The sequence below is a fragment of the Plecotus auritus genome (genome assembly GCF_963455305.1).
Source record: "Plecotus auritus genome assembly, chromosome: 12".
NCBI classification, from domain to species: Eukaryota; Metazoa; Chordata; class Mammalia; order Chiroptera; family Vespertilionidae; genus Plecotus; species Plecotus auritus.
Window position 1 is genome coordinate 6,356,822 of NC_137778.1, and position 13,130 is coordinate 6,369,951.

At 49.4% G+C, this 13,130-nt stretch overlaps 1 protein-coding gene across 6 annotated transcripts in view; it reads left to right on the forward strand.

Annotated features, from left to right (window-relative positions):
• Positions 1-586: 586 nt before the first annotated feature.
• CADM3 (cell adhesion molecule 3) overlaps positions 587-13,130 on the forward strand; it is a 31,518-nt gene continuing 18,974 nt past the window's right edge. For 2 of the 6 annotated variants that reach the window (XR_013959505.1, XR_013959506.1), the window contains exon 1: positions 587-1,047. Coding sequence is in view for 2 of the 6 variants with exons in the window: in XM_080649352.1 (XP_080505478.1) it covers positions 966-1,047 (82 nt within the window). In the remaining 4 variants the exon portion in view is untranslated. The remainder of the gene's footprint in view (positions 1,048-13,130) is intronic. The other 4 variants (XR_013959507.1, XR_013959508.1, XM_080649352.1 and 1 more) reach the window with 3 other exon arrangements.

The following is a 13,130-nucleotide window of genomic DNA, read 5'->3' on the forward strand; positions in this document are numbered from 1 at the left end:
AGGAATCTCACTCATGAAAACTTGAAAAAACAGGATCCTCTGAAAGATTAAGAAAAAAAAACCGGAAAAATACTGGAGGGACGGACTGGGAGTAAAGGGGGACATAGGGAAGATTAAGGGGAAACTGCTGAGCTGCTGTGTAGGCCACTGGGTTGGGTAGGAGTCTGAAGGGAAGTCACTGCTTCGGGGGAGGGGGTAATTTCCATGACAAGGGATGCAGGGAAATGTTCAGTCTCATGACCTGTGGGTTTGTTGAAAGATGCCTATCAAGGGAAATCGCCTGGGGCCACAGCTGTTGCCCTAGTGCTAACTGAGTGCCTTTGGGTGAGAGCAACTAGGGGGGTTAGTGTTTAGGAGAAGGTCAAGGTAACTGGTTACCCAATGGGATGCTGTCCCTGGGCGCACTGTTGATGGGGGACCCCCAGGGCTCTTTGGGATCTCAGTTGCCAAAGAGAAGAGGGAGGGGCTGGAGGGCCTCGGGCTAGTGGGCACACCCTGGTCCAGGCCTGCAGTGGCCGCTCCCGCCAGCTGGCCCAGGGCCATGCCAACTCCTTCCCTCCACCCCAAACCTAAGAGGGGTGCGCGCGGGTCCGTGGCTGAGCCAGCTCCCTCCCTCGGCTCCACACCCGAGCCCGGCTGGCGGAGCTCCCCGGGGAGAGGGCAGGAGACACCACGCCGGCGCGGAAGGGGTGTGGGGGGCAGTGGGAGCGGGGAATGCTGCAGTCTGTACCCCCCCCGCGCCCAGCCCAGCCCCCCGCCACCCCCCTCCACCCGAATGGTTTGCTCCAAGCGTCCTATTTAATCCCCGCGACTGCAGCAGCGCCAGCTCCCTCTCGGTCCAGCCTCGGCCCCGGGGTTGCAGCGGCTCCTGGGCGCCCCCTGGTCGGCGTCGCTGTCCACCTTCCCCGTGCCAGCCCCCGGGGACCCGGCCGCCCGCGCCCAGCAGGGAGCCCTCCGCCAGCGCGATGGGGGCCCCCTCGGCCCTGGCCCTGCTCCTGCTTTGCGCTTGCTGCGGGGCGCCGGGCTGGGCCAACCTCTCCCAGGACGGTGAGTGCGGGCGGGGCGGCGCCGGGGGAGGGGGCGGCCGCCGGCGGGGGTGCCCGCGGCACCCGGGGCCGAGGGGTTTGTTGGCTTTGTCTGGAACCTGGGGTTCAAGTCGCCAGCCATTGGTAGTACCCCCGTGTCTGTCTGAGCATCTGTGTCTCTGTGGGTCGTGGGTGTGCCGGGTGTGCACCCTCCTTGCACACCGCCGATGTGTCTGCGCGTGCCCCGGGCGGGGGTCTGCCACGGCAGCCCGGGGTCTGGGTCTGGGTGTGGGTATCCGGGCGTCTGGGTGTGCGCGTCTCCGCTGGTGTCTGTGCTGCGTTCCTGTGTCAGTGTCTGTGTGTGTGTCTGTGTCAGTGTGTGTTGGGGGCGGAGTGAGACAGTAAGGGCGTGTGTTGGTTGTTTGTGTCTGTGTGTCTGGAGGGTTGGGTGGCCAGTGCCACCCCCAAACTGCTATATGCAAACATTCCTGCTCCCCCACCCGCGGTGGACCTGAGTGGCCGGGGAAGGGGCCTGAGTGAGGCTGTGGAGGGGGCGTGGGCAAGGCGGGCGGTGGGGGGGGGGGTTCTCCTTGGAGCAAAACAACAACACCGGGCGGATGGGGCCCCGGGAAGGCAGCGTCGCCAGCGGTGGCCGAGGCTGGGAGAGCAAACCCAGGAGGGAGCGGAGGAGGTGGAGGTTGATTGGGCAAAAGGAAGGATCAAGATATTCGGGAAGCAGGATGCACGGAAAACCCAAAGCTTCCCAGAGCTAAACATTGATTTTCTCAAATTTGGGGTGGGGTAGCACACCTAACCCCCTAACCCGTGTTTGCAACTCAACCCTCCTTTGGTTTGTAATGATAGGAGGTGAAGGGAGAGTGCCGGGAGGAAGGAGGCGGGGCCAGGGGCGAGGGGACCTGGGGAAGCCCCTCCCCAGCCTGGACCGGCTATGTAGGTCAGCGTTGTGTGGGCACCTCGGCTTTCTCAAAGGCTGCTGATGGCTAATTGGGGAGTAGGGACAGTTTATAAGGAGACAGGAAGGCAGCCAGAGCTCAGGGCCGCGGGTCCCAGCGGAGGGAGGGCAGGCTACGGAGGGACTGAAGGAATGCATCCTCCAGTCACCAGCCCAGTCGGAGCTGGGCAAAGGGTGGGGGTGGGGGAAGGGGAAACGGGACCTTTGAGAGGAAAGGGATCCGGGGTGAGTGAGGGGGAGGATGGTAGCTATGCCCAGCCAGATGCCAGCGAGAAAAACAGAAAGAACCGCAGGGGAGGAAAAAAGGGAGGAGGCTCCTAGGTGATGGTCTCAGTGGCCAGGAGGGATGGGCACAGGGCGGGGTCCGGTGGAAAGGGAAGGGATTGAAGCTGGGGAGGATGATGTAGAGAATTTCATTTGAAGAAAACAGGCCAAGAGCCAGAGTGCTGGAGAGAGAGAACCACTCCATCCTGACCTCCTCCCCCAGCCCTGTCTCTAGCATGATAAAGGGGCTTCCCCCGCTGGGGGACACTGGGATCCCACTCCCTGCAGCGAGCGGGCTGGCTGACTCCTTCCACCCAGTATCCAGCAACGCACCCCAAAGGGAGCTCCTGCCTGAGTCACCACAGAGACAGCAGCCTCCCCTCTGCTGTGTGGATCCCCGTCCCCAGAGGCCTGCACGGCTGACCCAACTCACTGAGAAGGTGTGGAGAGTCAGGATGGAAGGCAAGTTAAGGGCAAGGCCAGGAGAGGCACTGGGCGTTTGTACCACCGTATCAACCCTCTAATGGGCTTTGACTTTCAACTCAGCCCCTGGCCTTCCCACCCTGCCAGCTGCATTTGGGAAGTGTGGGACAGGCGTGGCCCACATTGCAACTGTTCCGCAGTGGGAACTAATGGTGCCAGGCTGGACCCTAACCAGAAAGAAGTCATCCCGAAAGCTGTGAGCTCTTCAACCCTAGAACGTAAACACTGGAGAACAGAGTACATCTCTGTGCTAGCTCAGTCTTCACCAACTGCACTATTCTTTTCTGGTCCTCAGCTTGGGGACCCAGCTGCCACACAGGCGTAAGGTTGAGAGGAAGAGAAATGCTCTCTCCTCATATTTAAAGTATAGCCTGGATGGGGGAGATGGGGAAGAGGTCTGTTAACTAGGAAGAGGCAAAGCAAGCATCCTTTTCTTTGTGGAGCATTATCTGTCCAGACAGTGGGCTCATGTCTGGTGTGCAGTGTCTCAGGATGCTCAGATGTATGAGAGCAACAACCACTTAGGGTCTTTTATCTAAATTAATTCTATCTCTTAATTTTTGGATCTAACCATGCCAGTTCTGATAGTGGGAGGTAGGCGCATAGGTATGTTGCTCATGGATGAAGTCATTCAGACCAGGATCATGTAGAAGGGATATCTGGTACCCCTCAGTTGGTCTGGGGCCCCTGGGCAGGAAGCTAGGCGGCTCAGAACATACCTGGTAATGTTCGACCAAAACATGGAGATATGTGGTACGAAGGTTTAAGGAAAAGATACCTTAATGCACGGATGCTTGAGTGGTCCAGGGCATGTGGTAGAGCGGCTCGTGCCACTTACTGGTAGAGTAAGAAAAACAGATTTCATGTGCTACTGAGGTTTGTTGCTTCCTGGAGTACAGCATACATTTCTCAGCCTCCGAAGGCTGAACAAGGATGAGAGGATGGAGAAGGGCAGCAGTGATATCTGAGCCTGGCCATTAGTGCTGTGGCTAGAAGCTCAGGAACAGTGTAGACATTCAGAGTTTTCCACCTGACCCTTCCTTCTCACATTTCCCCTCTAGGAGGGGCAGAAGTTAGCAGCTCCAGGTGTGGGAGGAATACAAGCCCCATGAACTTAATTTGTCCTGTGGTTCTGTCTCTGGTGAGCATTTTGACATTCAACATTGTGACCAGCCTTCCTTGGGTTCTTCCTTCTCAAGTGCCTTCTAGCACTGCGTGAGGTGATCCAGTGCAGAGACAGAGGAGTGGGCAGCCTCACTTTGCTTTAGACCAGGTCATAGCAGGTTAACCTTGCACTGCACTGCCCCACACATGAATTTCTTTTCCCTTCCCAATGACCTTCTGTTCACTGCCATCCATTCTGCAGCCCCCTGGCCAGGTGCCCAGTGTAGAGATCATGCCCAGTGTGCCAGAGGAGTCCAGAAGGCATTCGCTCCAGAGCAGCTTCCATATCTGCTTGGCAGACCTACTCCACCCACTTTCTGTTCCTGGTTGCGGTTGTCACTGCTGTGTAGTCTCTTCCTGTTCCTGTTCTCTTGGGAAGGGTGTGCTCTCCCTCAGACAGATGCGTTTTCTGGTGCAGAGAAGTTGAGACCACCAGAGAGACACTGGTCTCCAGTTTAGCTAATTCCATGCAGAACCAGCCTGCCTGCGGTGGGGCCCAGCTGTGGACAGTCAACCATCCATCCAGCTGTTACGTCAGATTCTCTCCCAGAGTTCTCTCTAGAACTGAGCACTTTGGTTTTAGTAGTTCCCTCCAGGGCAGTGGTTTTCGGACTCTTTTTTTTTTTTTTTTAAAGATGTAAACTTCTTTCCCAAATAAATAAAACACATAAAGTTAATTATTCTTGTTGAAAGAGAGAAGTAAGAGTAAAAGTAGTCCTTTTACTCTTCTTCTTGGCTTCCCCACACTCCCCATAATCCTTCAGGCACAACCTGGACTTCGGCTACATAAGGTCTGAAATACTGTGCCAGAGACTGACAGTAAAATGAGTCAACTCACTACTCTTAGGCTCTCTCTCTCTCTCTCTCTCTCTCTCTCTCTCTCCTTCTTCCCCCTCTCTCCCTCTCCCCTCCTTCCCTCCCTCTGTCTTCTCTCCCCCTCTCTCCTTCATCTTCCAACTGAGGGAGGAAGAAGGTACAAATCTAATTTCAAGAGTACCTTGTTGGAGACATTCACTATTCACTTGGAGAGTGACTCAGTTCTGCAGCCATCAAATTCTACAGATGGCTTTTTTTTTTGGTGGGGGGGGGGCTGTTCTGATCATTTTGAAATAGCAGATTGGGTAGTTGAGCTATTGCTCTGTAAAACTTTAGATTTTACTTTGGCACTCCTTGCTGTCACTACTTTATTGCAGTCCAGATAATATGTAGAATTTGATCAAAAGGTGTTTTTCCTCAAGTCCCATGCTAGGGAAAAATATCTTCATAGTTATGGGGCTGTGGCTAGTTACATTCTTTGTTGTTTCCTGTTCTAGTAGAACTATACTGGCCCAGCTATCCCTTTTGTTATCTACTTCTAAGTAATGGCGTTTCACCTAAGGATGGTTTCTAGACTCTAGATTCTCCCTGAAAACAAATTGTGGACTGGACCAGCTCCTTACTTACTAGTGAATGAAAAATATCGGGTGATAGAATGTTTTGGTAATTATATTTCCTCCTTTGATTTTTTTCATGTTAAAATGTAATAATTTCAGTTTGACCATTGGCTATAGGCCCCTGTATTGGAACATTTGTTTCCTGGATGAGGTCATATCCTAGAAGTTCATCCATAAACTCCAAAATCAGCAGTAGTGGTGATTCCTTACAAGGGCAGAACCAGTTAATGCTAAGGGCTCCTATAACCCAAATAAAAACCCAGTTCAATCTTCTTTTATGACAAGGAGATCTATCCCTCCTAGCACTGAGAAACCAAGCTCTCAAGTGTCTTGAACACATGAAGCTGTTGAGGTTTTTACAAAATAGAGGCTCAGTAAAGCTACATATTCTTCACTGAAGCAACAAGGATTAAAGACCAAGCAGTTTCTCTTTATCAAAATTTCCCTCAGCCTAAGAAAAGTGACCAAATGCCCCAATTAACATAGCAGCCTCAAAGTCCTGAAAACAATACCCTTCTTAAGAGGCATGATCCATTTCTCCTTTCCATGTATGATCAAGACTGGAATATTCACATCAATTTTGCATACCTTAGAGCATCAATTCAGATCAGACTCTATCTTACTGTAATACATTTTGTAATACATTTTGACTTCCTCATGCCCTGTGTCTCTGAGGGGACACAGGCTTTGTGGCACCGCTTACCTCATTAGATGATAACTGCAATTTCATTCCTAATTGGTTGTAGCAAATTAAAACCCTTTCCACCACTAATACTTAGGTAATTTGTCGTAATTACTGTAGCTCATGTTGACAAATTAAGTCTGGTGGTAGTCCTCATTTTTACATACTCTTGGCTGTACATGTGACAGGTTCAAACAAAGTACTTCGGGAGGCCTATCAGAGCGAGTGATGGGTATGGAGCATGATCTTATCAGATGCCCTGGTGTCTGTTCCTTTAGACTGATTGTTAGAGAGCTGGTTGCCTTCACCCCTGGTCCCCCTTGCTTCCCTGGTTCTTTGTGAACAAACTACCTGTGCTTTGAGCTCTCCGAGGTGCTGGCTCCTGATGGCGACACGCCAGACTCTTCTTGTTGCTGTCCACGGTCCTGCTCTCCCTTCCTGCTTCATAATCGCTGCTCTCCACAAGACACACCTCGGAACAGTGTTGGAATCTCCCTCCTCCACTACAGCCACACACACACGGGATCTTGGTGATGGTCCCTGGCTTGATCCACCAGGAAAAGGGGAACAAAACCTTGAGCTATATATGTGGAGAGTCCTCACAGCCATCTAGCCAACTGTAGGAGGGGACAGCAAAAACAAGCGATTCTGATTTTGAAAAGAATTGTTGTTTGAAATGTTCAGGGCACTAGAGCCTAGAGAGTGACCTCAAAGGGCCTTAGAAGAACTGGGTGTTTTGTCATCTATGGACTCGTATGTTAAAAACAGAACTACAAACAGACATGTTTTAGATGGAGACGGGATTGCTCATGCACAATAACCACACAGGCCCTATAAATGGGGAATGCAAAATGAGTCTTACTCAGTTTATAAGCACAAACATTTTGAGCTTAAAACCACTTGAGCTTGATGACCAGTGCTAGCTATCCTGTCATGGAGCTTCTCTTTCCCTTTCCCTCAATCTTAGAAGTAAAAGCAAAGACAACCCAGAGTGATGGGTTATCAGAACAGATACTGGAGGGACTCAGCATATGAGAGGCACAGAAAACAAATATCAAAACCCTGAGTCATGTCCCCTCTTACTGCAACCATCTTGTACAGAACTAAATGGGCCTTAAGTACATTAACCATCCCATCCATCCAGAGCCCAAGTGCTTGGCCAAATCTCAGGAGCTGCATCTTTAAACTGGATTCTGCTACTCTCTTGGGGTATCTGCCAATAAGTGGATGACATCAAGGGTGGCAAGGAGCCGAGAATGCTCAGCCCCTGCCAGTCTGGGACTAGGCAGCTAGTTTCTCCCATCACAGAAGAATTGCACGAGCTTCTCTCCTTCTAAGTGCTCACTTCCCGGTGTCAATGTCTGCATAATAGTTCATATAAAAGTTAATACCAATGCATGACTTACAGCAGAGTTTGGTTTGGGAATCAGGCTTCCAGAATGAATTTTGGGGACCCCTCTTACATTTCCTCATTTGAACCCAGGAGAAACGTCATTCTTCAAGGACAGGTAATAGAAGTGATTTATCTCCATGAGCAAGCCTTTCGGAAGACAGAGTTAGGGTTACATAACAGCTGGAGTATCTTCCATCTACTCCTCTCCCTGGGCCCCTATTCTCAGGAATAGCAGATGTGTTTCAGAAAGGATTCTAGTGCAGAGGTTCCAACATTTTGTTCAACATGTGTGTCATTCTTCTATGTGAACTCTTACCTCTGGGATCATTTAACCCTATCATCGCTCTCCATCTTTCTCCTAGAGGTCTTCTCTCAGGATTTGTGTGTTGTTTTTTTCTTACTCTAGCTAGACCTACACTAATTGTGTATTGATTAATAATCATAAGCACCTTTGGCTCATTTACTTCGAGTTCAGGGTCAGAACAGTCAGATGCATCACCTTGCCCTAGGGCCGTGGTTGGCAAACTGCGGCTCGCGAGCCACATGTGGCTCTTTGGCCCCTTGAGTGTGGCTCTTCCACAAAATACCACAGCCTGGGCGAGTCTATTTTGAAGAAGTGGCGTTAGAAGAAGTTTAAGTTTAAAAAATTTGGCTCTCAAAAGAAATTTCAATCGTTGTACTGTTGATATTTGGCTCTGTTGACTAATGAGTTTGCTGACCACTGCCCTAGGGGAGAGAAAAAGAAATGAAGGCTGGTGTCTCAGCCTGTCATGTCCAAGCTAACCATGACTTAGCTCTCCACTCCTTTCATCTAGTTCCAGTTACTGGCAAGGCAGAATGAAAACGAATACTTCCAATACCAGATTGCATTGGGAATAAGCAGATCCTTGCTTCATACATTTCTTTTTCTTCTGTGCCCTGGCTCTCTGCTTCTATTCTGACTCTAGAATTCAGGCCAAAGCCTCAGGTGGGGTAAAAAGCTACAGAGGTAAACTGGTTTATTGAGTCTCTGTCTTAAATACCTGGTACTTCTTGCAAACCCAGCAAGACTCTAATAAATACATGATAACAAGTAACTTGAGACTTAGTATAGCCTAGGTCAGCCTTTGAAGAGCTGAGGGCCAAGCTCTTTTATTATTATAAAATGCGGGGCCAGTTATACCATCTGCTCCTAATCATCTATCATCTGTTCCTCAGAAAATGCAAAAATGACAGTGGGACAACTGTACTTACTCGTTCCTACCAGTTCTTACTCCAGTTCTTAAAGATGAAATCTTCCCAAACACATATGTTTCCTCCCCGAATTTCTATCCTGTAATATCAGACAAATATAAAAAACCCCATCACAAAGCCCCTGGGCTCACATATTCTCATTTATCCTCCATGGCTGCTTACTGCCAACGCTCTTCTGGTTTCCAAGCCCTGGAGTCCAATGTCAGTAACAGATGGACTGAGCCTCAGCCCTGGGGAGGAGAGGATCTGGCCCTCTCCTGGGGAGTGTGAGCAGAAAAGAGAGCCTAGATTCTGCTTTGGGGAGAAGATCTGCATTTAAGCCATATGGTTTTCTGGAAGTAAGAGGTTCTGGTTATTAATGGGCTTGTGAAAATGGCTCTGTATCTGGGTCATAAGAAAAGCTGCATGTTTATGTCGGGAAAAAAATGAAAACAGATATATGAATAGTGAAATCTGTAGTGTGCCATGTATGTTGAGGGACACATATTGAAGGGAAAAAAGAACATAACCGAGTTGGAATATATATGCACATTGAAAAAGAGACACCCAGTGAAGGTTTAAGAAGAGAGAGGAAGAGGAGGTCTTTGGGTCAGAACAGTGCTATTTGCCACTCTGGACGGGGACTGTGAAGTCTGTAGATTTAGAATAACGTTTCTGTTTCACAGAAGAGTTAAATTCCCAGGAAGGCATAAAGTAAGGCTGATTGAACAATGTGCCCCCCTCTGAAAAATACACATTTTTAAGTGAAAAAAAAAGTGAGGAGAATAGACCGAATCTCAGATAGGATTGGGAGACAAGGGGAACCTGAGTAGTGTGGGTGTGGAGCATGGAACACATTATTTTCCATGTAATGTTCTAATCACTGCCCTGAACCTGTCATCCACACCCTGACAGATCGCCCAGGGAAGGGAAACCATAAAAACAAGTCAGTAAAATCAGAACCAGCAGAGATAAATGCTTTCTTGCCTGACTTCTAACAAATTAAGCTTTTTCACAGCATAGTAACCTACCGCCCCAGGTCATCAGGCTGAGAAGGCAGAGCCTGTTGAAAGAGGGGATTCATCCATGCACTCAAACAACCATTCGGGAGGGTCGGTGCAGGCTCTGGAGCCTGGACTGAGATCTCTCACCCTCAGGGGATCAGTCCATCCTTTCCTTCTCCCCGATGCCTCTGGGCTTGCGTGCCCTTTTGCAGCCCCGAATTTCCCACAGTTACTAGGAAACATGTTTTCCAACCAGCTAAACTGAATTCTGCATACCAAGTGACGCTGTTATGTTTCCTTTCCAAGTATTTCCTAAGATAGGGGAGGTGGTGATTTCCCCCTAGTTTTATTACATCCGTATGAAAACAGCAAGATAAATTTAGCAGAGGGATATAAGTGCCTGCACTCGGTTCAAGGGGCATCTCAAAGTTCAGGTCAACTCTGGCCTCCTGACTCCATTGTATTAGAATGGAAATCCCAGGTCGTTCTGGTCCTGATTTCTGAGTGTGTGAGCCTGGGGGGAAAGAAATGAGGAAATGGGGCAATGGACACTCCAAAAATGTCTCAGGACTGAGTGATTGCAAGGCCGGCTTTAGGAGCTCACCGGAGAAACAACTGATTAGAATCAGACCCTGCACAGGACCCCTCTTTCCAGAAGCAGCACGTCCTGAGCCATCCCTTTCCTCTGTCTTGTCTCCCCTGCTAAGCCTTCGTACTGACACGAGGTGCTCAGTCCCAGGAGCAAGGAGCTCAGGCTAGGAAGAGGCTCCTTGGGAACAGATCCCTCTTCCTTTTTGTTTCCTAACTGCAGTCTTTGCTACAGCGCAGTATTGGCTGCAGAGGGGCTTGTTTTTGTTGGGGGCAAGCCCTGGGCTCCCTCCCAGCACTAATGCATGTAGAACACTGACTCAATATCAAATCAAAGCAACAGCTGTCCCCACCTCCTTCTTGCCACCCACTTCCCAGTCTCTGCTCCTAGGAATCTTAACTGAGTTTCTCAGGGCCTCCTCAGCCTACTGCAAGCCTGCTCTGCCTCCAGCTTTTTTTCCTCTCTCTAGCTCAAGGATAAGACATGCTTTTCTGCTTTTTTCTTTTTTAAAATCTCTTCTAGTCTCTGAAAAATCTCCTCTAGTTTCTGTCTCCCATTTTTACAGTCAGGCTAGCATTCCTCCAGCTCTCCACTATGCCGATGCCAGGACACACACACACACACACACACACACACACACACACACTCAGCCTGTCCTTTTTAACTCCTGAGGGCAGGGAAGTGGCTTCTGCCCCTTGGCCTCCTCTTTTGTGAGAACTGAAACCTGCCTGTCAGGTCCTGGGATTTGTGAAGATGCCATTCTTTGCATCTTCAGGGATTACATCCATAGCTCACTGCAACTTCTCTAACCTGCCTGGCATTTAGTTTAATTTCCTTGAGGTCAAGGATCCTGGGGTTTCTCACAACAATACATAGGGAGATGGGGATCAGAAAGGGTAGATGTCACTGGAAGTGAAATTACACTAAATGGAAACGTAACCTTTGAATTAGCTGATGCAAAGACCTGCTTTCAAATGGCAGTGAGTTCAGGAGGCCAGGCCATAACACAGCTCCCACCTGCTGCCGGTGTTACTGAGCTCAAGTTTGTAAGCCTCTCTGAGCCTCATTTCTTCATCTGTAAAATAAGAGGGTTGCCCTGGCTGGTGTGGCTCAGTGGGTTGGTGCATCTTCCAGTACACCAAGAGGTTATGGGTTTGATTCTCAGTCAGGACACATACCCAGGTTGTGGGTTCGAGCCCAAGTGAGGGAGGCAACAATTGGAGTTTCTCTCGCGTGTGTGTGTGTGTGTGTGTGTGTGTGTGTGTGTCTACCCACTCACTTCCTTCCCTTCTTCTCTCTAGAACCAATTAAAAAATAAATAAATAAGAGGGTTGCGCTAAATGCTACTTAGGATTCTGGTCAACTCTAAAAGTTTATGCTTCTAAGAATCACAGAAGGGAAAATATTTTGGGAAGAATTAAGTGTAACAGAAAGAGGTGAGGAATTACTGAACTCTGGTTACAGAGGTTTAAAAGGATATCAGTTCCATCCTATCTGGTAGAATAAAAAAGATCTTAAAAATAACCACAGCTGGCCATTAGGGGTTGTAGAATATGACCAGACATACAAATTGATGGCAGGTTTTTAGGAAATATACAGAATATTCATGACATATTAAAGTTGGAATAACTGGGTTATTGTTTGTTGTTTGTTGTTGTTTTTTTTTCCAGTGGAAAGGGGGTTAACACCTAGATGAGCTTTTTGTTTTAACCCCACCCTCAGGCCCACCACAGGCAAGCTAGCCAGAGGCCTGCAAGGTTCCCTTCTCCCATCCGGCCTGGAAAAGCTCAGCCACACACCATTCCAGGCCTAGGAAACAAAGCCTCTCATTTGCAGCAACCTGCTTAGGATGGAACCAAAGGTGTCTGCCAATGCCCAACAATAAGCCTGTTTGAGCGCCTATCAGCCCCCGTCGAACCTAAATCTTGGGTCGTCTAACAGTGCAGGTTATGTAAATCCTGGCCTCCTTGCCCATGCTTTTCCCAGCTGCAGGGCTGAGCAGCAGGTGAGGGTCTTCTCAGAGCGAAGCTTCTATTCCCACCTGTTTGCACTTACACCCTGTAAGCCTCCTGGGAGAATAAAGTAAAGCTGAGCGTGGCGACTTCAGGCCCAAGAGGCTGCTGGGAGCCAGAAGGAAAGTTGGTAAACAAGACTGCCGAAAAACCAGACAGCAACAGGAAGAACATTGGAGGGAGGGAACAAGGAGGAGCAAGAGCTCAGTAGTCCAGCCAGAAAGAGGGTGGAGGGGGCAGTGAGCTGGAGAGCAGGCCTCGCTCAGGGAGGCAGGCAGGCCGGCCAGCTGCTGAAGCGTGACTGAGCGCTGAAGTTCTGAAGGAAATGTGACCTGGAGCATATCCGAGCTAAGCAAGGAGATCCTTCGGGATCACACAGCCCGGTCCCCGAGGAACAGCAGAAAGAGGAGGAAATGCACAGACAATACCTGAAGTCACAGATAATCTCAGATGACAGCGTGACCCCCACCTCTGTGGCCCCAGCTTTTGTTTGATTGCACTGTAATGCTGGGAATATCAGGGAGTTGGGGACTTAAGGAAGGGCAGACAGAGTTCGAAAGGAATGGAGGGCAGAAAATAAGAAATATTTCGACGCTCAGTCCCTCAAAGACTTATACTAAGAAATTGCACCATGACTTCATAGGAGTAGTGTGATTTCTGCCAGTCCGAGGGCATCTGGAGAGTTAAGGGGAGTCCGTTTTGATCAGGTTATTGTGCTCTGAAGTCTCTCAAGTCAAAGTGACTCCCCAAATCTTGGAGCTTTTGCCTAAATCAGGACTCAGATGGGATTGGCTTCTGGGCATAAAGAAAAGCTCCAAGGCTAAGCTCTAATTCTGATTTTGCCATGGCTATTCTCTTTAGTGTGTGGCACAAGATTTTACTATGTGTCTGAGGTC